The 25,913-nt window shown below is 45.5% G+C and overlaps 1 protein-coding gene across 1 annotated transcript in view; it reads left to right on the forward strand.

Annotated features, from left to right (window-relative positions):
• Positions 1-551: 551 nt before the first annotated feature.
• The window catches only part of LOC126195660 (proline-rich protein 2-like), a 122,520-nt gene continuing 97,158 nt past the window's right edge, over positions 552-25,913 (forward strand). Inside the window, exons 1-2 of the mRNA XM_049934285.1 lie at positions 552-672; positions 17,103-17,579. Of these exons, the coding sequence (XP_049790242.1) occupies positions 552-672; positions 17,103-17,579 (598 nt within the window). The remainder of the gene's footprint in view (positions 673-17,102; positions 17,580-25,913) is intronic.

Below are 25,913 nucleotides of genomic sequence, written 5' to 3' on the forward strand. Positions count from 1 at the left end.
CGCAGTACTAATAACCGACCTCGTATAAAATCAGTGAAGTTCTGATAAAGGTGACTTTACCGCCTTAAAGGCATTCTTGAGTGACATTAACTCACCGCGTCCGATCTGAAACCTGATGTGCATCATAATACTGTCACTATTAACGCTACTCTTATGTGACTGGTGTGAAATTTGTAAAAATATCATCTTTCAGAAGTAGAAACACGCCTACCAACTTTCGTTTATGTCGCACAACTCCTTCTTGATGTTGCGATATTTTTCTTCCGTCAGTGGAATTGAAGGTGCCACTCAACCTAAGGACATACGACTTGTAATAGCTAGAATTATTAGAGTGTAAACGACGTAACCGCTGGTGTCGTGCTGTTCAGTACAACGTCCCCAGCCATAAAATAAATGTCAGCACTTACACCCTGTATATTTCGGTAGTGTACAGGGCAATACTGGATTCTTCGTGAAAAATGATTACTGTACAGCACACATGCATTTGACGTGCTTCTGAGTCTGATAGCCCTCATTGCAGACCCCTGCAACGTTCGCCCACGTTGTTAACGATGTGGCAGGCGCTGAAGTGGATAGCGCTATCGCACAGCACGACAACAAAAAACCACATAAAGTACAATGTGTACGACGGCAACTGCGATGCTGGTGATGGGAACAAGGGAAGCATCTGCCGTACTATCTTGACCGTTCACCCTGTGACTTTGATCTCATACGAAAAATAAAGGAACCAATACGTGGTAGGCAATTTGCGTCACGAGAGGACATTGCCACTGATGTGTGACATAGATCCCGGTCCAGATATGGGGCAGCAAATGGTGACGCAGATGGTATTCAGCTCCTCCTAAATCATTGGGAGCGTGTGGTAACCGTTGCAGAGGACTATATGAGGGCCCTTAGACCCGGTTTGGTCATGTCCAGTGGTGTAATTATTCTGCACTACGAAGGCAGTATTCTTCATTATACTACTTTTACAAATATGTGAGGCACAATGTTCGCTTGTTCTTCAATGACCACACACGTAATTCACAGCTTGTCCTTCCCTCTGTATATGTCACTTTCTCCCGCCAGTAGCAGAGACTTTTGCCCCAACCCTCAGCTATATGGACGCGGGTCCGGAAACACTTCGTTTCCAGGTTATAGGTTAGTTTCTATCACGTTACAGGTTAGTTTCTATCACATGGTAACTTTCTCCGTTGTACCTGGGTCAAAGAACATGAGACCTTAACAGTCCCCTACAATGACGGCCCAAAACTTTGACAAAGTATCGTGGTTGATCACGTGATTGCATAATTTCATGAGAAATCAAGACAGCCCATACGTGTAGACTGTGAAAATTTACAACTGGATCGCGATGAAAGAAAGCCTCATACGTCAACAGCAGGTTTGCACTATAGTGAGGGTTAACACACTGTTGATTGAAACATTCAGTGAAGTGTGCCCATGGTAAAAACTCTGCTGCTGATCGAGCTTGCAAACGTTGTACATGGTATGGATACCACAGGTTCTCATGGAGCGCTCTTCAGACAGTCATGTGCCCGAAATAGCTTGTTGCAGGTAGTTGTCTTACGCTGACACTAGAATTGTTGTCAACAGCACGAAGAAGTTTCTCCTCCAGCTTCAGTGCCTTGCTGTGCCCCTGTCTATTTTCTCTTTTTGGCCTATCACAGTCACACTCACGCTCCCAGAGAAGACGATCATCTTCTGCAGACTTTATCTTGCCCAGGCACGCTAGTCCTGGAAATGTCTCCCGACACAAACGCTGAGGGCAACGGCCATTTTTATCAGTTAATCCTTACAGAAAATGAGCATCTGCCAACTCTACGTTTGAGCACACTTCCATTTCACTGTGCCGGAAGCCAAGTACGTGATGAAAACTAAATAGTTAATTCTACATGCTTGATGATGGTAGAGCAACGAAGCAGGTCGACACAGGAAATGAATTGAATCACGTGTCAACGTTACCTTCGTTCAATAGGAACAACCGAAAAATAACTTCTTCCTGTACATTGTAAGCAAATATAATGTTTTATCTGAACATTTGATGAAACTTCCTGGCAGATTAAAACTGTGTGCCCAACCGAGACTCGAACTCGGGACCTTTGCCTTTCGCGGGCAAGTGCTCTACCATCTGAGCTACCGAAGCACGACTCACGCCCGGTACTCACAGATTTACTTCTGCCAGTATCTCGTCTCCTACCTTCCAAACTTTACAGAAGCTCTCCTGCGAAACTTGCAGAACTAGCACTCCTGAAAGAAAGGATATTGCGGAGACATAGCTTAGCCACAGCCTGGGGGATGTTTCCAGAATGAGATTTTCACTCTGCAGCGGAGTGTGCGCTGATATGAAACTTCCTGGCAGATTAAAACTGTGTGCCCGACCGAGACTCGAACTCGGGACCTTTGCCTTTCGCGGGCAAGTGCTCTACCATCTGAGCTACCGAAGCACGACTCACGCCCGGTACTCACAGATTTACTTCTGCCAGTATCTCGTCTCCTACCTTCCAAACTTTACAGAAGCTCTCCTGCGAAACTTGCAGAACTAGCACTCCTGAAAGAAAGGATATTGCGGAGACATGGCTTAGCCACAGCCTGGGGGATGTTTCCAGAATGAGATTTTCACTCTGCAGCGGAGTGTGCGCTGATATGAAACTTCCTGGCGGATTAAAACTATGTACCCGACCGAGACTCGAACTCGGGACCTTTGCCTTTCGCGGGCAAGTGCTCTACCATCTGAGCTACCGAAGCACGACTCACGCCCGGTACTCACAGATTTACTTCTGCCAGTATCTCGTCTCCTACCTTCCAAACTTTACAGAAGCTCTCCTGCGAAACTTGCAGAACTAGCACTCCTGAAAGAAAGGATATTGCGGAGACATGGCTTAGCCACATCCTGGGGGATGTTTCCAGAATGAGATTTTCACTCTGCAGCGCAGTGTGCGCTGATATGAAACTTCCTGGCAGATTAAAACTGTGTGCCCGACAAAACTCGAACTCGGGACCTTTGCCTTTCGCGGGCAAGTGCTCTACTATCTGAGCTACCGAAGCACGACTCACGCCCGGTACTCACAGATTTACTTCTGCCAGTATCTCGTCTCCTACCTTCCAAACTTTACAGGAGCTCTCCTGCGAAACTTGCAGAACTAGCACTCCTGAAAGAAAGGATATTGCGGAGACATGGCTTAGCCACAGCCTGGGGGATGTTTCCAGAATGAGATTTTCACTCTGCAGCGGAGTGTGCGCTGATATGAAACTTCCTGGCAGATTAAAACTGTGTGCCCGACCGAGACTCGAACTCGGGACCTTTGCCTTTCGCGGGCAAGTGCTCTACCATCTGAGCTACCGAAGCACGACTCACGCCCGGTACTCACAGATTTACTTCTGCCAGTATCTCGTCTCCTACCTTCCAAACTTTACAGAAGCTCTCCTGCGAAACTTGCAGAACTAGCACTCCTGAAAGAAAGGATATTGTGGAGACATGGCTTAGCCACAGCCTGGGGGATGTTTCCAGAATGAGATTTTCACTCTGCAGCGGAGTGTGCGCTGATATGAAACTTCCTGGCAGATTAAAACTGTGTGCCCGACCGAGACTCGAACTCGGGACCTTTGCCTTTCGCGGGCAAGTGCTCTACCATCTGAGCTACCGAAGCACGACTCACGCCCGGTACTCACAGATTTACTTCTGCCAGTATCTCGTCTCCTACCTTCCCAACTTTACAGAAGCTCTCCTGCGAAACTTGCAGAACTAGCACTCCTGAAAGAAAGGATATTGCGGAGACATGGCTTAGCCACAGCCTGGGGGATGTTTCCAGAATGAGATTTTCACTCTGCAGCGGAGTGTGCGCTGATATGAAACTTCCTGGCAGATTAAAACTGTGTGCCCGACCGAGACTCGAACTCGGGACCTTTGCCTTTCGCGGGCAAGTGCTCTACCATCTGAGCTACCGAAGCACGACTCACGCCCGGTACTCACAGATTTACTTCTGCCAGTATCTCGTCTCCTACCTTCCAAACTTTACAGAAGCTCTCCTGCGAAACTTGCAGAACTAGCACTCCTGAAAGAAAGGATATTGCGGAGACATGGCTTAGCCACAGCCTGGGGGATGTTTCCAGAATGAGATTTTCACTCTGCAGCGGAGTGTGCGCTGATATGAAACTTCCTGGCAGATTAAAAATGTGTGCCCGACCGAGACTCGAACTCGGGACATTTGCCTTTCGCGGGCAAGTGCTCTACCATCTGAGCTACCGAAGCACGACTCACGCCCGGTACTCACAGATTTACTTCTGCCAGTATCTCGTCTCCTACCTTCCAAACTTTACAGAAGCTCTCCTGCGAAACTTGCAGAACTAGCACTCCTGAAAGAAAGGATATTGCGGAGACATGGCTTAGCCACAGCCTGGGGGATGTTTCCAGAATGAGATTTTCACTCTGCAGCGGAGTGTGCGCCGATATGAAACTTCCTGGCAGATTAAAACTGTGTGCCCGACCGAGACTCGAACTCGGGACCTTTGCCTTTCGCGGGCAAGTGCTCTACCATCTGAGCTACCGAAGCACGACTCACGCCCGGTACTCACAGATTTACTTCTGCCAGTATCTCGTCTCCTACCTTCCATACTTTACAGAAGCTCTCCTGCGAAACTTGCAGAACTAGCACTCCTGAAAGAAAGGATATTGCGGAGACATGGCTTAGCCACAGCCTAGGGGATGTTTCCAGAATGAGATTTTCACTCTGCAGCGGAGTGTGCGCTGATATCAAACTTCCTGGCAGATTAAAACTGTGTGCCCGACCGAGACTCGAACTCGGGACCTTTGCCTTTCGCGGGCAAGTGCTCTACCATCTGAGCTACCGAAGCACGACTCACGCCCGGTACTCACAGATTTACTTCTGCCAGTATCTCGTCTCCTACCTTCCAAACTTTACAGAAGCTCTCCTGCGAAACTTGCAGAACTAGCACTCCTGAAAGAAAGGATATTGCGGAGACATGGCTTAGCCACATCCTGGGGGATGTTTCCAGAATGAGATTTTCACTCTGCAGCGGAGTGTGCGCTGATATCAAACTTCCTGGCAGATTAAAACTGTGTGCCCGACCGAGACTCGAACTCGGGACCTTTGCCTTTCGCGGGCAAGTGCTCTACTATCTGAGCTACCGAAGCACGACTCACGCCCGGTACTCACAGATTTACTTCTGCCAGTATCTCGTCTCCTACCTTCCAAACTTTACAGGAGCTCTCCTGCGAAACTTGCAGAACTAGCACTCCTGAAAGAAAGGATATTGCGAAGACATGGCTTAGCCACAGCCTGGGGGATGTTTCCAGAATGAGATTTTCACTCTGCAGCGGAGTGTGCGCTGATAAGTTTGGAAGGTAGGAGACGAGATACTGGCAGAAGTAAAGCTGTGAGTACCGGGCGTGAGTCGTGCTTCGGTAGCTCAGATGGTAGAGCACTTGCCCGCGACAGGCAAAGGTCCCGAGTTCGAGTCTCGGTCGGGCACACAGTTTTAAACTGCCAGGAAGTTTGATATCAGCGTACACTCCGCTGCAGAGTGAAAATCTCATTCTGGAAACATCCCCTAGGCTGTGGCTAAGCCATGTCTCTGCAATATCCTTTCTTTCAGGAGTGCTAGTTCTGCAAGTTTCGCTGGAGAGCTTCTGTAAAGTTTGGAAGGTAATAGACGAGATACTGGCAGAAGTAAATCTGTGAGTACCGGGCGTGAGTCGTGCTTCGGTAGCTCAGATGGTAGAGCACTTGCCCGCGAAAGGCAAAGGTCCCGAGTTCGAGTCTCGGTCGGGCACACAGTTTTAATCTGCCAGGAAGTTTGATATCAGCGCACACTCCGCTGCACAGTGAAAATCTCATTCTGGAAACATCCCCTAGGCTGTGGCTAAGCCATGTCTCCGCAATATCCTTTCTTTCAGGAGTGCTAGTTCTGCAAGTTTCGCAGGAGAGCTTCTGTAAAGTTTGGAAGGTAGGAGACGAGATACTGGCAGAAGTAAATCTGTGAGTACCGGGCGTGAGTCGTGCTTCTGTAGCTCAGATGGTAGAGCACTTGCCCGCGAAAGGCAAAGGTCCCGAGTTCGAGTCTCGGTCGGGCACACAGTTTTAATCTGCCAGGAAGTTTCATATCAGCGCACACTCCGCTGCAGAGTGAAAATCTCATTCTGGAAACATCCCCCAGGCTGTGGCTAAGCCATGTCTCCGCAATATCCTTTCTTTCAGGAGTGTTACTTCTGCAAGTTTCGCAGGAGAGCTTCTGTAAAGTTTGGAAGGTAGGAGACAAGATACTGGCAGAAGTAAATCTGTGAGTACCGGGCGTGAGTCGTGCTTCGGTAGCTCAGATGGTAGAGCACTTGCCTGCGAATGGCAAAGGTACCGAGTTCGAGTCTCGGTCGGGCACACAGTTTTAATCTGCCAGGAGGTTTCATATCAGCGCATTCTCCGCTGCAGAGTGAAAATCTCATTCTGGAAACATCCCCCAGGCTGTGGCTAAGCCATGTCTCCGCAATATCCTTTCTTTCAGGAGTGCTAGTTCTGCAAGTTTCGCAGGAGAGCTTCTGTAAAGTTTGGAAGGTAGGAGACGAGATACTGGCAGAAGTAAATCTGTGAGTACCGGGCGTGAGTCGTGCTTCGGTAGCTCAGATGGTAGAGCACTTGCCCGCGAAAGGCAAAGGTCCCGAGTTCGAGTCTCGGTCGGGCACACAGTTTTAATCAGCCAGGAAGTTTCATATCAGCGCACACTCCGCTGCAGAGTGAAAATCTCATTCTGGAAACATCCCCCAGGCTGTGGCTAAGCCATGTCTCCGCAATATCCTTTCTTTCAGGAGTGCTAGTTCTGCAAGTTTCGCAGGAGAGCTTCTGTAAAGTTTGGAAGGTAGGAGACGAGATACTGGCAGAAGTAAATCTGTGAGTACCGGGCGTGAGTCGTGCCTCTGTAGCTCAGATGGTAGAGCACTTGCCCGCGAAAGGCAAAGGTCCCGAGTTCGAGTCTCGGTCGGGCACACAGTTTTAATCTGCCAGGAAGTTTCATATCAGCGCACACTCCGCTGCAGAGTGAAAATCTCATTCTGGAAACATTCCCCAGGCTGTGGCTAAGCAATGTCTCCGCAATATCCTTTCTTTCAGGAGTGCTAGTTCTGCAAGTTTCGCAGGAGAACTTCTGTAAAGTTTGGAAGGTAGGAGACGAGATACTGGCAGAAGTAAATCTGTGAGTACCGGGCGTGAGTCGTGCTTCGGTAGCTCAGATGGTAGAGCACTTGCCCGCGAAAGGCAAAGGTCCCGAGTTCGAGTCTCGGTCGGGCACACAGTTTTAATCTGCCAGGAAGTTTGATATCAGCGCACACTCCGCTGCAGAGTGAAAATCTCATTCTGGAAACATCCCCTAGGCTGTGGCTAAGCCATGTCTCCGCATTATCCTTTCTTTCAGGAGTGCTAGTTCTGCAAGTTTCGCAGGAGAGCTTCTGTAAAGTTTGGAAGGTAGGAGACGAGATACTGGCAGAAGTAAATCTGTGAGTACCGGGCGTGAGTCGTGCTTCGGTAGCTCAGATGGTAGAGCACTTGCCCGCGAAAGGCAAAGGTCCCGAGTCCGAGTCTCGGTCGGGCACACGGTTTTAATCTGCCAGGAAGTTTCATATCAGCGCACACTCCGCTGCAGAGTGAAAATCTCATTCTGAACATTTGATGTTAGAAAAGGTTTCATATGATGCTGGTACTTCCTGTTTTTTTGTGCTGCCCGAGATTAATGTGCTTATGACTAGAAGAAGGACATGAGCCCTGACGTGGAAATAAAGTGCTCCTGCACCAATGTCCATACAAAACAATTCATTCCTTTGTGTGTAAGAAATTTTTCCTCAGTGTTTGGCCTTACCATTTCGTTACACCCTATATGAGCTGCAGCACCATGAACGCCAGATGCAACACTTAGAATGTGTTCAGAGGAACAATGGGTACCTCAACAGTTGAATAAGAAAAGTAACAAAAGTAAAGAAACAATACAAGATTTTTTGAGCGGAATGAACAGTCTGATGAGTATAGAAGATGGATTGAAAGTAAATCGAAGAAAGACGAAAGTAGTGAGAAGTAGCAGACATGACGACAACCAGATACTTAACATCACATTTGGAGATCACGTATGAGAGCTAACATCCCTAAGATGTTCGGGGTCACATGCGGTTCCTCTTCGTTAAAATGTCTTGGCTCAAACTCGTCTAATGGTTGAACCGTATGTGTCGCATTACACGCCAGAAATTAGACACTTGTGAACCTTTGGTTAAACTGTGTGGCTAATGGAAAGTTTGCGAAATTGTATGAAAAATTCAAAGTTAATATAACATATAACAACATTAATAATAATATCAGGAGTTAAATTTACGGGCCATAAATGATGTAGGAGACACAGTTGCGATTTGGATAGAATCATGTTTATTCAGAAAGCAAATTAATAGCGAAAGTGGTCGTATTTAGGGTTACTGTTACACTCGAGGGCACACCCATTTGGCACAGTTAGATCATTCACAATCTCAACTCGAAATACAATACTCCACCTCGATATTTACACGAGAAGTTCACACAGGCGCGCGGCTGCTCACCGCTCAGAGACTAAGTCCCGTGATACCACACAATGCGAAATTTTCTCAGTTGTTTTACTTCCTAGTTACCTAAAGACTGACTGTCCGGTTTCGCTTCTCAGTCCGAACTGTCCCCCTGCCCGTCCCCAGCCGCTTTTCCCGCGCGCCGAATATCCTCGCCCAACTGACTCGTACAGTCCCTTTCCTGAAGCCGTCCATCTCATTGGCTTCAGCTTATTCTACATTATTTTACATTTTAACATATTTAAATAATCAAAGCTTGACCACTTTCATGTTCTAAATAAAATAACAATAATACCCGTTACATAATAAATGTTAAATTTTTTACGTAATACCAATTTCCTTCTTAACTTTGAATGTCACGGGCAGTAACCTTGCACCAGTGTGCTTTCTGATATATAAATAAAGAATAAAAGTAAGTATTATGCACTAAACTTAACAACAAATATTCTATTTCCTAATGAAATGTCGTGTGGCTAGGGCCTCCCGTCGGGTAGACCGTTCGCCTGGTGCAGGTCTTTCGATTTGGCGCCACTTCGGCGACCTGCGTGTCGATGGGGATGAAATGATGATGATTAGGACAACACAACACCCAGTCCCTGAGCGGATAAAAACTCCGACCCAGCCGGGAATCGAACCCGGACCCTTTGAATTGACAGTCTGTCACGCTGACCACTCAGCTACCGGGGGCGGACTATTTCCTAATGATTCAATAAGGTGTCATGGAGTCATCGTTCGATGTCTTTTTATGTGGAGGAAATGATGATCTGATGCTTAACTGATAATACTGACAATTTAAATTTACTATATCTTTTAAACAAATGAAGTTACAGAGTTTATATTTACAACATTTGTCATTTTAATGATGCGCTTCTATTGAAATGTCGATAGTTAAGATCGATTAAATCGTTCAGATTTTAGCATTCAGGTCTTTGTTACAAAACTTGTTAATTTAGCTTTAACAGTAAATCCTAAATTATTACAGATATGATCAATATTCAAGTTTCATTGGGATCACCATGAAAATTTGTGAAGGATGGTAGATTAAAATTACTGTGGCTTCATTCCCTGAGTTAGTACAGAATTAGATAGTTTTCATAAATGTTTCCCTTTATGGCCGATCTTAGATCCTCGATATTTAACACTGCTACGTCTCCCTGGTCACAAACGGCTTCTACAGGGTTTCCCTATGACGTAGGTTCTCGTCTGTCTCACTCGCACCCTACAGCGCCTAGGCCTCATTCACACAATAGACGCCTGTGAATTTCCCCGTTTCGTGGTGAATCTGCGCTCTTTGTGGCACACAGTTCTCGACGACAGTGTTCGTTTCACAATGCCAGAAGGCTGACTCTTTCGGCCATATATTTAAATGGGAGCGAAATGCTCGTTAACGCACATGTAGGAGGCAAAGTTAAGCACTTCTCCTACCTAGGCAGGAAAATAACCCATGATGGACGCAGTAAGGAGGACATCTAAAGCTGACTAGCACTGCAAAAGAAGTCCACGAGTATGAAACGCAGGTCTTAATTTGAAGAAGACATTTCTGTGACTGTGTATTTGGTACACAGCACTGTATGGGAGTGAAACATCGACTGTGGGGACACCGGAACAGATGAGAACAGGTATCTTGGCACAGACGAATGCTGAAAATTAAGTAGAATGATAATGTAAGGAATAGAGAGGGTCCCCGCAGAAAAGGCGAGGGAAGTAATATATGGAAGACACTGACAAGAAGAAGGGACAGGGTGATAGGACGTCTGTTAAGACATCAGAGAATAACTTCCGTGGTACTACAGGTGCTCTGAGATGAAAAGTTTGGCACAGGAGAGGAACTCGAGGTGGGCGGCATCAAACCATTCAGAAGACTGATGGCTGAAAAGAAAGGCTAAAAAAAAAAAGACGATTCCAGGGTGACGGCCTGAAACAACCGTACATTCCTCAAACACAGTGTAGAGACTGTGCACAAACCGACCGAGAAGCCCAAGAGCGTCTCATATTTGCAAAGGATAAAGAAGACTCGTTGGCTGTGAGTATACGGCATACCTTGCACATGTGGAAGAGTTCATATTGGAATTACTATGCCACGATCATTGAGCGTAAACGAAATGCGTATTGTGTAATGATGAGAAATCGATGGAGGCAGAGCCAGAGATGTGTGGGACTGACCATATAATAAAATTTGTCTCTTTCTGTGGAAGAGATTCCACGCCCATTTATTCAGAGAAGTCGTTGTATTCAGGATCGTGACAATACTTTTAACAGCAAAGAAGGAAGCTTCACACATATGCAGTATTCCCATGCTCCAGTGAAACACTGGAGGATCGTTGCTGATAGCAAGTGGAGAACCGAAGTGGTAATTGTTATATCCTAGCCAGTAATGCCACCCGAGCCCGCTGCCAAAAGGTTGGCAGCATCAAAGTCCGGACGCCGTCCGCATAAGCAGCGCCAGCGAGACAGGAAATCGCCGCAAGTCTGCGCGCGCCACGGCTGGCTTCTGGCTTCTTAAGCGCTGGAGTCGCGAGCGCTAGGACAGTTCTGTATTCGCCGCTCAGTTGTATACTCGCCACCGAATTGTGTACTTGCTAGTCAGTTGTGTGTTCATCGCAGCAGAGTTGTTGTTTGTCGTCAGCCGACGCTGACCTAGCCGCTCCGACTCGAACTAGACAGATTTCTGTAGACACGGAGTTCACTACTGTGTGCCTGTATCTTCGTTAATAAAGATAAGTACCGACTTTTATTTAATCAGAGTGTTTGGGTTTTCATCTTTCTGTTCACTGTTCCAGCGGACCGGTCGGCCCGCTATTAAAAGTGTGGCGGTGACTTCGTAAGCCGTTTCTACAGCGAATTGTTTGTCGCTACGAACGCCGCCACAAAACTGGCGACGAGGGCTTCCGAACTCGTGTGCAGGGCTGGTTCAACTTGTTTCTGGTTATACTACTTATAGCGATAAAATTTTGGGGGCTGGTTTAATTTGTGTTCACTATGTCTGCCGAATTACAACAGTTGATCTTGTTACAGAGTCAGCAAATACAAAGTCTGGTGGAAGCAATCGCCAAACAAGCGGCTACTCCACCACCACACAAGGAACAAGCACAGGCAGCACCGCCTTTTCGTGCTTTTGAGGCATCACGAGAAGAATGGCGAGAATATTTCGCGCAGTTGCAGGCGCACATGACAGTCTACAAAATCACGGGTACTGAGCGGCAGCTTTATTTAATTTCCACTGCAGGCGTGGAAGTCTATCGACTACTTTGTAAGTTGTTCCCGGAATCCAAGCCAGAAGCTTTAGACTACGACGTTGTTGTTAACAAGCTTGCTGAGTATTTCGAGTCGCGAGTTCATGTGGCAGCAGCCAGATTCAAGTTCTTCAGATTAAAGAAACTGCTACATCAATCTAATAAACAGTGGTTAACAGATTTACGGGGCCTCACCCGTCAGTGCCGATTTAATTGTGTGTGTGGAGCTTCCTACAGTGATGTCATGTTACGAGACGCTATTACTCAAAACATTGCAGATTCTCGTATTCGTGCTGCTACCTTAAAGTTGCCTGACCCGTCATTAGAGACTGTGATGAACATTATTGAAGCCCAAGATACTTTTGAGTATGCTGAGTGTGAGTTAGATCAGCCATGTATTTCTCAAATTGCCTGTGCTAAGCAAGTTATGTCGCGCCCGCGGCCCCACCGGCAGAGTCAGACTGTAAACACTAGCCGACCGCGTCATGTTAAACACATTCGTCAGCCGCGTGTGCAAAATGATAGAGTTAAGTCTTGCGCTAAGTGTGTTCTTGCTCATCCTCGTGAACGTTGCCCGTTAAGAAACGCGGTTTGTCACTTTTGTCAAATGAAAGGACACATCCAGACTGTTTGTTTGCGTAAACGCAAGAACAATTCTAGTGCTGCCCAGCCCATGGATATTCATGTTCTTCAAAGCCAGCCCGCCCAGAAGGTCGCGTTTAACGACTCTTCCACGGTTCGTGTGGGTAATAATCTTGTTCGCAATAAGCCACCCACCCAGCCCTCTGCTATGCGACCCAAGCGTAATTCAAACGCTGTAAAAAGTAATGTACAGACTGCAAGTGAAGCGGGAGTTGTTGTTCCACCCGCCCAACCCACGAGTTGTCGTACGCAGCGAACACGCGCTAAACGCGCTGATTTTGTGTCTTCCGCCTCCGCTGCATCGATCCAGAGACAGTGTAATAAACTACACTCCTGGAAATGGAAAAAAGAACACATTGACACCGGTGTGTCAGACCCACCATACTTGCTCCGGACACTGCGAGAGGGCTGTACAAGCAATGATCACACGCACGGCACAGCGGACACACCAGGAACCGCGGTGCCGTCGAATGGCGCTAGCTGCGCAGCATTTGTGCACCGCCGCCGTCAGTGTCAGCCAGTTTGCCGTGGCATACGGAGCTCCATCGCAGTCTTTAACACTGGTAGCACGCTGCGACAGCGTGGACGTGAACCGTATGTGCAGTTGACGGACTTTGAGCGAGGGCGTATAGTGGGCATGTGGGAGGCCGGGTGGACGTACCGCCGAATTGCTCAACACGTGGGGCGTGACGTCTCCACAGTACATCGATGTTGTCGCCAGTGGTCGGCGGAAGGTGCACGTGCCCGTCGACCTGGGACCGGACCGCAGCGACGCACGGATGCACGCCAAGACCGTAGGATCCTACGCAGTGCCGTAGGGGACCGCACCGCCACTTCCCAGCAAATTAGGGACACTGTTGCTCCTGGGGTATCGGCGAGGACCATTCGCAACCGTCTCCATGAAGCTGGGCTACGGTCCCGCACACCGTTAGGCCGTCTTCCGCTCACGCCCCAACATCGTGCAGCCCGCCTCCAGTGGTGTCGCGACAGGCGTGAATGGAGGGACGAATGGAGACGTGTCGTCTTCAGCGATGAGAGTCGCTTCTGCCTTGGTGCCAATGATGGTCGTATGCGTGTTTGGCGCCGTGCAGGTGAGCGCCACAATCAGGACTGCATACGACCGAGGCACACAGGGCCAACACCCGGCATCATGGTGTGGGGAGCGGTCTCCTACACTGGCCGTACACCACTGGTGATCGTCGAGGGGACACTGAATAGTGCACGGTACATCCAAACCGTCATCGAACCCATCGTTCTACCATTCCTAGACCGACAAGGGAACTTGCTGTTCCAACAGGACAATGCACGTCCGCATGTATCCCGTGCCACCCAACGTGCTCTAGAAGGTATAAGTCAACTACCCTGGCCAGCACGATCTCCGGATCTGTCCCCCATTGAGCATGTTTGGGACTGGATGAAGCGTCGTCTCACGCGGTCTGCACGTCCAGCACGAACGCTGGTCCAACTGAGGCGCCAGGTGGAAATGGCATGGCAAGCCGATCCACAGGACTACATCCAGCATCTCTACGATCGTCTCCATGGGAGAATAGCAGCCTGCATTGCTGCGAAAGGTGGATATACACTGTACTAGTGCCGACATTGTGCATGCTCTGTTGCCTGTGTCTATGTGCCTGTGGTTCTGTCAGTGTGATCATGTGATGTATCTGACCCCAGGAATGTGTCAATAAAGTTTCCCCTTCCTGGGACAATGAATTCACGGTGTTCTTATTTCAATTTCCAGGTTTGTATTTGTGAAGCTACGCATCCAGGATAAGACCTTCAATTTTCAATTAGACACTGGTGCGTCTGTGACTCTCATAAATAGTGCTACGTATGCGGCTATCGGCCGCCCTAAACTTTCAGCGGCAAAACATTCTTTGGCTACTTATAGTGGAGAACAAATTCCTGTGTTAGGTGTATGTAGCGTGCCAGCCACATTCCGTGGCAATACAAAAACAGTTTCATTCACAGTGCTCCGCGCTACAGACAGTGTAAACATTTTCGGATTAGACTGTTTTGACTTGTTTGGCCTGTCTATCCAAGACAATGTGTTGCAAATTACTTCTGTTGTTCTTCCTCAAGACAGCATAACCGATTTGTGTAAACAATACAGTGACATATTTAAAGACGAACTAGGTTGTGCTGCGAACTTTTCCGCTCATATTACGTTAAAAGATAATGCTCAGCCTCGATTTTTTCGTGCTCGTCCAGTGCCTCACGCCCTCCGAGCACCTGTAGCAGATGAACTTCGTCGTTGGCAAAACAACGGTGTTATTCAACCCGTTTCAGCGAGCCAGTGGGCTTCTCCCTTAGTTATTATAAAGAAACCGTCTGGCAAGTTACGTTTGTGTGCTGATTTTAAGTCGACAGTTAATCCTCAGACTGTCATTGATTCTTTTCCTTTGCCTAGACCGGACGAGCTGATGGATAAGTTAGGGGAAGCTCGTTTCTTTTCCAAAATTGATCTCCGTGAAGCATATTTGCAATTGCCCCTCGACGAGCAATCACAACAGTATTTTGTCATAAACACGTCGTTGGGGTTGTTCCGTTTTCTGCGTTTGCCTTTTGGTTGTGCGTCAGCTCCAGCTGTTTTCCAGCGTTTTTTGTCACAACTTCTGGCTAATGTGCCATCGTGTTGCAACTATTTAGACGATATTGTTGTGTCCGGTCGGACGCCTGCTGAACATTTCCGTAATTTGGAGTGTTTGTTTACAGTGTTGTCTCAGGCAGGCCTACGTTGCAACATCGATAAATGTTCATTTTTCCTTACGGAGATGGAATATCTGGGACATGTTATTAATGCTCAAGGCATTCATCCCTCCCAGTCACATTTAGCAGCTATTCGTGATTTGCCCGCCCCTCGCAATCTGCATGAATTGCAAGCAGTTCTTGGCAAATTGACATATTATATTAGGTTTATACCTAATGCATCACAGATTGCTGCACCGTTGCATCGTCTCCGCCGTAAGAATGTTCCGTTTGTGTGGTCAGCTGATTGCCAATCAGCCTTTCAGCAGCTCAAAGAGGCTTTATTGAATGATCGTTGTCTGGTCCATTACGACCCTAACAAGCCTCTGGTGTTAGCTTGTGATGCCTCTTCTTTCGGCCTCGGTGCTGTGTTGTCTCACCGAGTCGGTAACACCGAACGTCCTATTGCGTTCGCATCTGAATTGCTAAACAAAGCTCAGTGTAATTATAGCCAATTGGACAAGGAAGCGTTGGCTATTGTGTTCGGTGTCACAAAATTCCATCACTACCTCTATGGTCGACCATTCTATTTAGTAACAGATCACAAGCCCCTGACGTCACTGTTTCATCCGTCTAAACCAGTTCCTCAGCGGACAGCTCAGAGACTACAACGTTGGGCTCTTTTGTTATCACAATACCAGTATGAGATACTGTATCGCCCTACAGCTCAGCATGCAAACGCTGACGCGCTTTCTAGATTGCCGATTGCTGCGGATAATGTCTTCGATTCCTCTGACGACTCTTGCCATCAGATTGACGCCGATGAGCATCAATCCCTCCGGGATTTTCCGATTGATTATCGTCAGGTGGCAAGTGAGACAGCTACGGATCCTCATCTGAGTTTACTATTACGTTTTGTTCAACGTGGTTGGCCGTCCAAGGCAAAGGACATATCGGATCCTGTGGTTCGTCGCTATTATCCGCGACGTCATCTGTTGTCTGTTTCGCACGGAGTTTTGCTGTTACGCACCGAGAATGACCAGCTTCGTGTAGTGGTTCCCCACGTGCTCCAATCCAAGGTCCTCGACTTGTTGCACCAAGGTCATTGGGGAGTGGTCCGCACCAAGCAGCTTGCCCGCCATCATTGTACATGGATCGGCATTGATAAGCAGATTACGCAGATGTCTACAGATTGTTCGACGTGTGCCGAACACCAAGCTGCTCCGCCTCAACGCTATTTTGAGTGGGCACGCCCTGCCGGTCCCTGGCAGCGAGTACATATTGATTTCGCTGGTCCATATTGGCATTCTCGTTGGCTCATCGTGATAGATGCATTTAGTAATTTTCCGTTTGTTGTGCCCATGCAGTCTACAACGTCTGCACAAACTATACAGGCGTTGACTTCAATTTTTTGTATTGAGGGTCTTCCAGAAGTTTTAGTGTCTGACAATGGTCCACAATTTACCTCTGCTGAATTTGAAAGTTTTTGTTCTGCCAATGGCATTCGCCATGTTCTTACTCCGCCGTTCCACCCTCAATCGAATGGTGCAGCGGAACGTTTTGTACGCACATTCAAGGATCATATGGACCGCCTTCGTGCTACGCACTCTCGTCAGCAGGCCCTCATCACGTTCCTGTCGTCGTACCGGACCACGCCACGCGACGGCCCTTCGCCTGCGGAGCTTCTCCACGGCCGTCGTCATCGCACCCTACTACGGTTGTTGCACCCCCCGGATCGACCCGCCGCTTCTGAGCATCGCACGCGTTTTCAGCGCAACGACGCCGTTTTTTTTCAGTTTATCACGGTCGCCGTCGTTGGGAACGTGGTACCGTGATAAGTGTCCAGGGTCGCGGTTTTTATACTGTTCGAGATGCTACTGGGGTGCACAGGAGGCATCAGAACCAGTTGCGCCGCGCTGGCCGCCCGGATTCTGCCGCTCGTTCTTTGTCCACAGATTTGGTCCGCGGCGGGTTCCAGCCGCGCCTTCCGACTTCGCTGCCGCCCCCAGGGCAGCAGCAGCAGCCGTCGCCGCTACCACGCCGACAGCCCGTCCCGTTGATGCCTCCCGCGCAGCTTCATACGGGAGCGCCCCAGGTGGTCGCTCCGGCGCCTGCGGTCCCTCTTCAGTCGCCACCACCTTCGGAGCTGATGGACGTCGACCCCTCAGCCGGGCCACCTTCCCAAGCGGTGGCTGTGCAGCCTGTCCTGCAGCCGCTTTCCTTGGGCACCCCCAAGGAGTCTGACACCGCAGCGCCTTGTCCGGCGCCCACTCAGCAGCCGTCGACGCAGCGTCAGGAGACGCTGCCTCTCTTCGTGGGTCCCGACGCCCCGTCGCGTCCAGTGCCAGAAGCTGCGCCCGTGGTCACAGGCGTGCACCCTGACCTCGGTTTTCAGTCGGTGTTTCCCGAGGCCCCGCGCAGCCAATGCTGGGGTGCGGACCGGGGACTGCCACCGACAACAGTCTCCGCCCCGGTCTCTTCTGCTACGCCTGCGGCCAGACCCCTCCCCCACCGTCGACGCTCGCCACGTCATTATTCAACGACGGTGCGGCGATTTGGGGGGGGGGAGGAGTGTTATATCCTAGCCAGTAATGCCACCCGAGCCCGCTGCCAGAAGGTTGGCAGCATCAAAGTCCGGACGCCGTCCGCATAAGCAGCGCCAGCGAGACAGGAAATCGCCGCAAGTCTGCGCGCACCACCGCTGGCTTCTGGCTTCTTAAGCGCTGGAGTCGCGAGCGCTAGGACAGTTCTGTATTCGCCGCTCAGTTGTATACTCGCCACCGAATTGTGTACTTGCTAGTCAGTTGTGTGTTCATCGCAGCAGAGTTGTTTGTCGTCAGCCGACGCTGACCTAGCCGCTCCGACTCGAACTAGACAGATTTCTGTAGACACGGAGTTCACTACTGTGAGCCTGTATCTTCGTTAATAAAGATAAGTACCGACTTTTATTTAATCAGAGTGTTTGGGTTTTCATCTTTCTGTTCACTGTTCCAGCAGACCGGTCGGCCCGCTATTAAAAGTGTGGCGGTGACTTCGTAAGCCGTTTCTACAGCGAATTGTTTGTCGCTACGAACGCCGCCACAAAAGTAATGACCAGGAACGGCACTATGACGTTGGTGCGACACGTGTGTATTTCACGTATTCCTCTTCCATACCTTGAACGCCCAAGGGATGTCGACCGATTGCCGTGTCATCCGAACCTTACGGTGTCAATTGGATGCGGTATTAAGTGGCATGCGATGAGCAAGCCGATCACCAGGCCGTTTTGCCAATTTTCCGACCGTGAAACCACCGCTAATTGTCATTCAGCTAGTTTCTCAGTTGACATCACAAAGCTGAGGGAACCCCGTAATAGTCGAGAAAAAATGATTGGCAGTACCCTAAATCGAACTCGGGTCCTCTGCATGACAGCCATTGAAAGGTGGCTACACTGAGCCACAGCGCCAGAGATCGCGCTAGAGAGTATTGTTCCGCCGCCTCCACTGGCAGTGATTATTGAGATGTCGTAGTGGGCAGTGCTTGTCGAGGACTCGTAGTAGTCAGTTCTTGTCGAGAGGTCGTGGTGGAGTGTGCTTGTCGAGATGTTGTAGTAAGGAGTGCTTGTTCCATGTTTTATGCAGTTGTTTGATGGGCTAGACAGCAGATATTGTTGGAATGGAAAATTGTAATGATCAGAGTGCTTTGCGTCAATATATATGAAGGTAAAATATTCTGTGTTTTTCTTTCATTATTTCAGTGTCTTAAATAATGCGTCATTACAGGTTCAGTCAACAAAGCATCTGGCTTGTGTTCTTGGATTAGAGTATAATTCTGGTTTTCTTGAGTAATTATGGTATTTCTATTTCCTTTAATTACTTCAGTATAAATGGTATTTGAAATTTTTTGTCTTACTGAAGAAGAACCGTGCCAGATGTATACGTTGAGTCATACTTCCATACACAGAACAGTGACACTTGTGTTTTGGTTTCGTAGGTTTTATAGTTGCTGGGGACTTAATTAATTAATTGTGTTAACGAAAATTTTCATTTCATTCTTTGTTGTTATTCTATGCAGTCAGATTGCGTAATAATACTAGTCAGGGCCAACCGTTTACGAGACTTCGTAATCGGACAGACAGCTACTAAAGCAAAAAATTAAAATTATTTTCATTTTCATTTAATTAAGCCCCCATGCACGTGGCGACCGCTGCTTCGGATCGTCCCTTGGAATTCTTCTGATTGTAGAAATAGTAGACAGTAGGATTGTTGTAGTAATTTGTAGTTAGTAATTGTAGTCTATATTGCATGTGTAGATTTGGTAATTGTCATTCTTCTAATGGTATTTTTTTTGCAAAATTTTATTTTTTGTTGTCTTGTCTATGGGTGTGACAATTTAGTGCAATTATTTCAATTGTTCGATTAATCGTGTTTGAGGGAAACATTTCGTGTGAATGGTATTGTTGGAGATAAAGAGTCATTGTGTGTAATTTTCATATAGTGACGAGTTTTGTATGTTTTGTAAATGATTACGCGATCAATGAAAAAGGCAAAAATGATGGATAGTGAGAATGACGAAATTGTTGACATGGCGAACTCGCCAACACAGGACAACAGTATGGTGAATAATGAAGTGGAAAACAATTTAATAAGTCGGGAAAATAGTCCGGAACCATTTCAAAATTTTTCTCAATCAGGAAATTCACAGAATACGAGATTAACGATAGAGGATTCTGAAATAGTATCGAACACAGATAGCTTTACAGCTATGACGAAGGAAACTGGTTTTGCGGGAAATGTTAGGGGCGAAAGGAGTTTCGAATCAGTTACTATGGAGCAGTTGATGAGTGCTATATTAAAAATGGAAACACGGTTTGGATCTGAATTAAAAACACAGATGGGAACAATGGAAACACAGATGGGCACACTGGGATCAGAGTTACGATCTGAATTAAAAACAGATAGGGGAACAATGGAAACACGGTTAGACTCACTGGGATCACAGTTGGGATCACAAATAGGAACAATTAAAACAGAGATGGAAACAATGGAAACACGGTTAGATTCACGAATAGGGACATGTTTCAAAAACATGAAGGATGAATTAAAGAAAGAAATTAGAGAAGAAGTACAACCGATTTTGAATTCTCACAATAATAGATTAATTGCAGTAGAGATTAGACAAAGGGAACAAGATAGAGAACAGGAAGAAAGAGATCGCGGGATAGTACAAAAATTTTCAGAGTTAAATTTACAACGTGCACACGATAAGGAAGAAGTATTTGAGAGAATCGAGGAATCCATACCAAATGACAGATTAAATAACCTAACACAACAGTATGAACAGTTAACTACTAAAGGTGTTAATACTGAAACCCGAGTCGCGACACTTACGGAAGACGTAAATAAACAGAAAGAAAAAATAGGTGACTTATCGGAAAGAGTTGAGGAGATTTCCGATAAATTGACAAATCTTAGTTTACATTGGGACAGAGATTCGGATGATACAGCTCCATTGCCATTTGCGGAAACTGAAGAGTACCAGAACATAAATAAACATGTTGAAAATCAGGGAAAATTTAATGATCGCTTTAAAAGGGAAGTTTAGGCATTACGGAAGCAAGTCAAACCAATTGAAGGCGAAATCGTAGGAAAAGACAGCAAAAAAAGAAATTTAGAATCACAGATACCAAGGGGGTTTGAAGAAAGTAATTTATTTCATTTACGGGATGCAACAAGAGAGCGCCAGGCGCGCGAACTTGACAATAATCGACATTGGGACTGGAACAGACGCGGTAGGTCTTTGTCGCCACGAGGCGAAAACTTTGACTATAAACACTTTTTGACTGTTCGAAAATTTAAGATCTTCCGCAATTCTAAGAATGACATACATCCATGTTCATGGTTAGATCAATTTATGTACGCACTTCCGCCAGATGTGCCACAGTGTCACAAACTGGAAATTATGTGCGGCTATTAAAGTCCTCAGGGGATTCACTACACTAAGTGAATATGTGCCGTAGCGTTCATAGGGCCCCGAGCTGTAGTGGTGCTATTTCCCTTTTAGTTTTCTGCACCGCTGCCTACTCTTTCACTATTCTTTGTATCTATAAAAACAACTCTTCTACTATCAATCTATCTAGACTGTAGGTAAAGAATAACCGGATTTGACTATTTTACCCAAAAGTGACTTTGGAACTTACCGTTTGGACTTATTTTCTGCAGCATTCATTCGTAGTTAAAACGAAATCTTACCTGTTTATCTTCGTGACAATATTACTTCATATGTTGACGACATTCTTATTGCTAAACGTTCTTGGAGTGAGCACAAAAAAATTTTGGATTCATTATTACGTATCTTAGCAAGAGTTGACATTACAGTGAACTTAGAAAAATCTGAATTTGGTCGTTCTCAGGTGAAATTTCTCGGTCATATTATTTATACAGACGGTATTCTTCCTGATCCAGAGAAGCTAGACGCAATTCGTAATTATGCTGTTCCTACCACAAAACGTGATGTTCGTAGTTTCCTTGGTGTCTGTAATTTTCTTAGACGCTTTGTTAGATTGGATGATTTGGCCACACCTCGTTTACACATTTCAGTTATGCGCACTTTGGTCCCAGAAAATGCTTTCATAAATTACGAGAAAATTGCTACTTCAGTAATATGGAAAAACGTATTCGATCTGTTTTTGCCAAATGCAAATTATGTCAAAAGGCTAAGCCTCCAACGATTTCTCACAGAGCACCGTTGTTTCCTATCATTCCAGCGAAATTAAAGGACATGGCTGCAGTCGATTTGTTCGGTCCAGTGGTTCGTTCTACTAATGGTTTTGCGTACATTTTGGTAGCAGTGGAACTGACATCAAAATATGTGTGTTTTACACCGTTACGCAAAGCAACAGCTCTTTCTGTATCTAACGCTTTCATCAAACATTTTCTTAAAGAAGTCGGTCATGTTGATAAGGTTATATCAGATAATGGATCACAGTTTCACTCTAAAATTTGGCTTCGTACTCTACGGCGTCGTAAGATTAAACCAATTTTCATTTCACTTTTTCACCCTCAATCTAACGCTTCAGAGAGATGGATGAAGGAAATCAATAAATTGTGCCGTCTTTATTGTCATCAGAATCACAGAACTTGGGATCAGTATCTTCATATTTTTCAAAACATTCTGAATGAACTTCCAAATGACTCAACTTCTTTACCGCCTCTATTGATATTAAAAAATAAAGTACCAACAAATCGCATTTCTGAAATCGTTCCTTTTCCGCCTTCACGGAAACTGCGGCATTCTGAAGTTGTCATCCTGGCTCTACGAAATATTGCGTCTGCGGCTGCAAGAACAGAGAAATCAGCTAAACGTCCTTGTCGTTTAAAAATCTTGTCAGTTGGTCAAAAGGTCTTAATTAAGTCTCATCGTTTGTCTCATAAAGGAAAAGGCTTATGTCGCAAATTTTTTCTGCTTTATAACGGTCCATACAGAATTCGCAAAATTATCCATGATAACACTGTTGAAGTAGAAACTCTTAAATCTCGACGCTCTAAGGGAATACATCACATATCTAACGTTAAAATTTTTGTGGAATGACATACTTATGAGAAACCAACAGTTATACGTAAACATGCGGAGAATGCAAGGATACCGCGCCGTGTTCCGGCGGCGGCAGATACTCAAAGCAACAGTGAAGTCTGCGCGCCGCACAAGGCTGTCGTTGACCGCAAACAATCACTTTCTACGTCACGCGTCTACAGCTGATCGAGCGCTCAGTGTGAATGCACTGACAGACGTAAACAAATACACAGTCTAATTTCTCCGACTAAATTCTGTATAAAGCTATGGTGACTTTATAAATTATGTTATTAACGTTCAGTATTTTTCAGGATACGGTTGTGTAAAATATTTAAGACCTTCAGGTAAATTCTGTGCGTGTCCGACTTTAAGACGACTTGCTATCGAGAAAATTTCAGGAAGAATGTAATTTCGAAGAAAAAAGTAATAAACTAAAAAAAGGTAACTGTTAATTGAGTTTATTTTTCAGGTAACATAATTCCACTTAGGTACGTATTTTAGATGTAATTTGCTGCTCGCGATTACGTGATTCATACTTTGTGCTAATTTCATGTTCTATGAATTTACTTGTGAAGCGACGTGCTTGTGTACATTTGCTGATTTTGACAATTATTGATTAATGAACAGTGTTGTTACTTATGTATATTATGCATCGCTTGACTGCTATGCCTTTTTACTGATGTCATATTTTTTTATTATGTGCCTGCTGTGCTTATTTATTTAAATTGTAATTGTCAACTGATTAATTGTGCTGACTGTGGTTATGTATGTAGGTTACACTTTGTGATTTATCTGCTTGCACCTTCATGTTTACTTATTAAGATTACGTATGAACATTTATTTGCTTATGCTGATATGATGATAATGGCCTGTTTATTATGTAAGATATGTATTTGCTGCTTTGCGTATGGATTGCATATTTACACATTTCTGTTTGTTGTCATAACTATTCTTTAATTTGCTATATATAGAAATGCTGATATGAGGTGTACGTACATGGAGTTTAGGCCACACTATGGTGTTAATTATAGATTGTTTGCTTGGCAGAGCCTTGTTGTAGGAATTGTGCTGCATCCACTTGTTGACATTCTGTTCTCTACTGGTATATTGTCGCGCTATTGCATGTTTTGCTTACGCTCAGTGCCTTATATTTTTAAGATAAGAAAATGAACTGCTATAATTCGATGAATGACATTAGTACAAGAAACTTCATAGAAGTCACATGAGCTGGAGGTTTTATGGAAGCTGTATAAATTTATGCTAATAGGAAGGAAGATAACGACATGACATACCAACACTAGGTTTAGACCATTGACAGTTATTACACTGCATACTTCGTGAGCATCTGAAATAGCAAGTGACACTTGACACAAGAAATACTCCACATGTTTGCTTCTGTTTGCCATAATTCTTGAAGTGGTGTACACACTGAAATATCACGATTATTCACACTTCGTAATCGTACTTAATTACTGAGAGTTGTTCGAACTAAAGTCTGTTAGAGGTCATGTATGCATTTCTTTTATTTAATGATGGAAAAAGTAACCAAAATATATTTTATGATTCATAATGAGTAGAAGATTTGGATCAGATGGATTACACAGAGGTTGTGTGTGGACACTGTGTCTTCGGATTGTATGGGATGATGAATTGAAGTTGCACTAGGATTTTGTCTGTACTTGTTCGTGGAGACTGACTAGAGGAAAGAGTTGTTATGGAAGTGAAATGATATTGGTGCTGAGGTTTATATGTATCGACGTATTGAAGAGGTATTATTGAGGTATTGAGATTATGTGAAGTTGATGATTATTGGAGTTTTGGTGGATAAGAGGTAAAGTAAGTGAGAAGTTGATGATTATTGGAGTTTTCGTGGACAAGAGGTAAGGTAAATGATATTGATGATAAGGTTTATATGTATCGACGTATTGAAGAGGTATTATTGATGATAAGGTTTACTGAAGTATTGAGATTATGTGATGTTGATGATTATTGGAGTTTTGGTGGATAAGAGGTAAAGTAAGTGAGGAGCATATTTTTTTTTTTTTTGGTCTATATGGAACGAGGAGGATGAAGATGGCAGACTAGAACACTTAAGTAGAAGGAAGATTGTCTACACATACACTTTGTTAAATCACTAAGCAGTATATATATTTTTTTTTTTGGAGAGAGGAAGCATTTGCATATCTTGGCACACTGACAGTTGTTCAGCAACCGTACATTTTGATCTGGCTTGGCAAACATTGGTCTTGACATGATGACTATGACGTTGACTAACTATTATTGACTGTTATACATTGCTGCCACTACTACTTGATACACATGATGAACATAAAATTTTGACAGAATTGCATTTACACAGTTAACACTATTCAATTACACAGTAGTACTTAATGTGGATGAAAGATGAGTGAGTGTGTTTTGTGTGTTTTCCTTTTATAATCCCAGAGAAGTGATCCCAACCTATCTCCTAAATATTTTTTTTTTGTTGTTGTGGCTTGCACTGACACCCATAAATATTATAGGTTTACTGCTATTTGTGTATTGTAATAGTTAATATGACAACTACCTGATATCATTTGTGCGTTTATTATGATTTGTATGTTTAGTGTAAGAGCATTGATAATAATTTTGTTAATTGTGTGTGCACTCAAACTATTGTTCATGACTGAACTGTCTCATTAATGATAGTTATGGACTGTTACCTGCACTTGTTCAACATAATGGGTGCCACTTGGAAATGTTTAATTTGTGCTAATGAACTTTGAGTAACTGACTGATTAGTGATAGGGAATATTATGGACTGTGATTTGCACTTTGTCTACATGATTCGTGCCACTAGGACATGTTTAATTTCTGCTGATGAACAGTGTGATTAGTGAAAGTGAATATTATGGACTGCGGTCAGCACCTGCTCAACATTGCTGGGTGCCACTGATGGACAGCTTCTACTGAAAAGATGTTACTTGTGGGTGTCTGCACCTGTTCAACATTGCTGGTGCCACTAATGGAACTGCTTATACTGAAATGGTGTTACTTGTTGGTGTCTGCACCTATTCAACATTACTGGGTGCCACTGATGGACTGCTTCTACTGAAATGATGTCACTTGTTGCTGTCTGCACCTACTCAACATTGCTGGGTGCCACTGATGGACTGCTTCCACTGAAAAGATGTTACTTGTGGGTGTCTACACCTGTTCAACATTGCTGGTGCCAC

Source organism: Schistocerca nitens, chromosome 7 (assembly GCF_023898315.1).
Source record: "Schistocerca nitens isolate TAMUIC-IGC-003100 chromosome 7, iqSchNite1.1, whole genome shotgun sequence".
NCBI lineage: Eukaryota > Metazoa > Arthropoda > Insecta > Orthoptera > Acrididae > Schistocerca > Schistocerca nitens.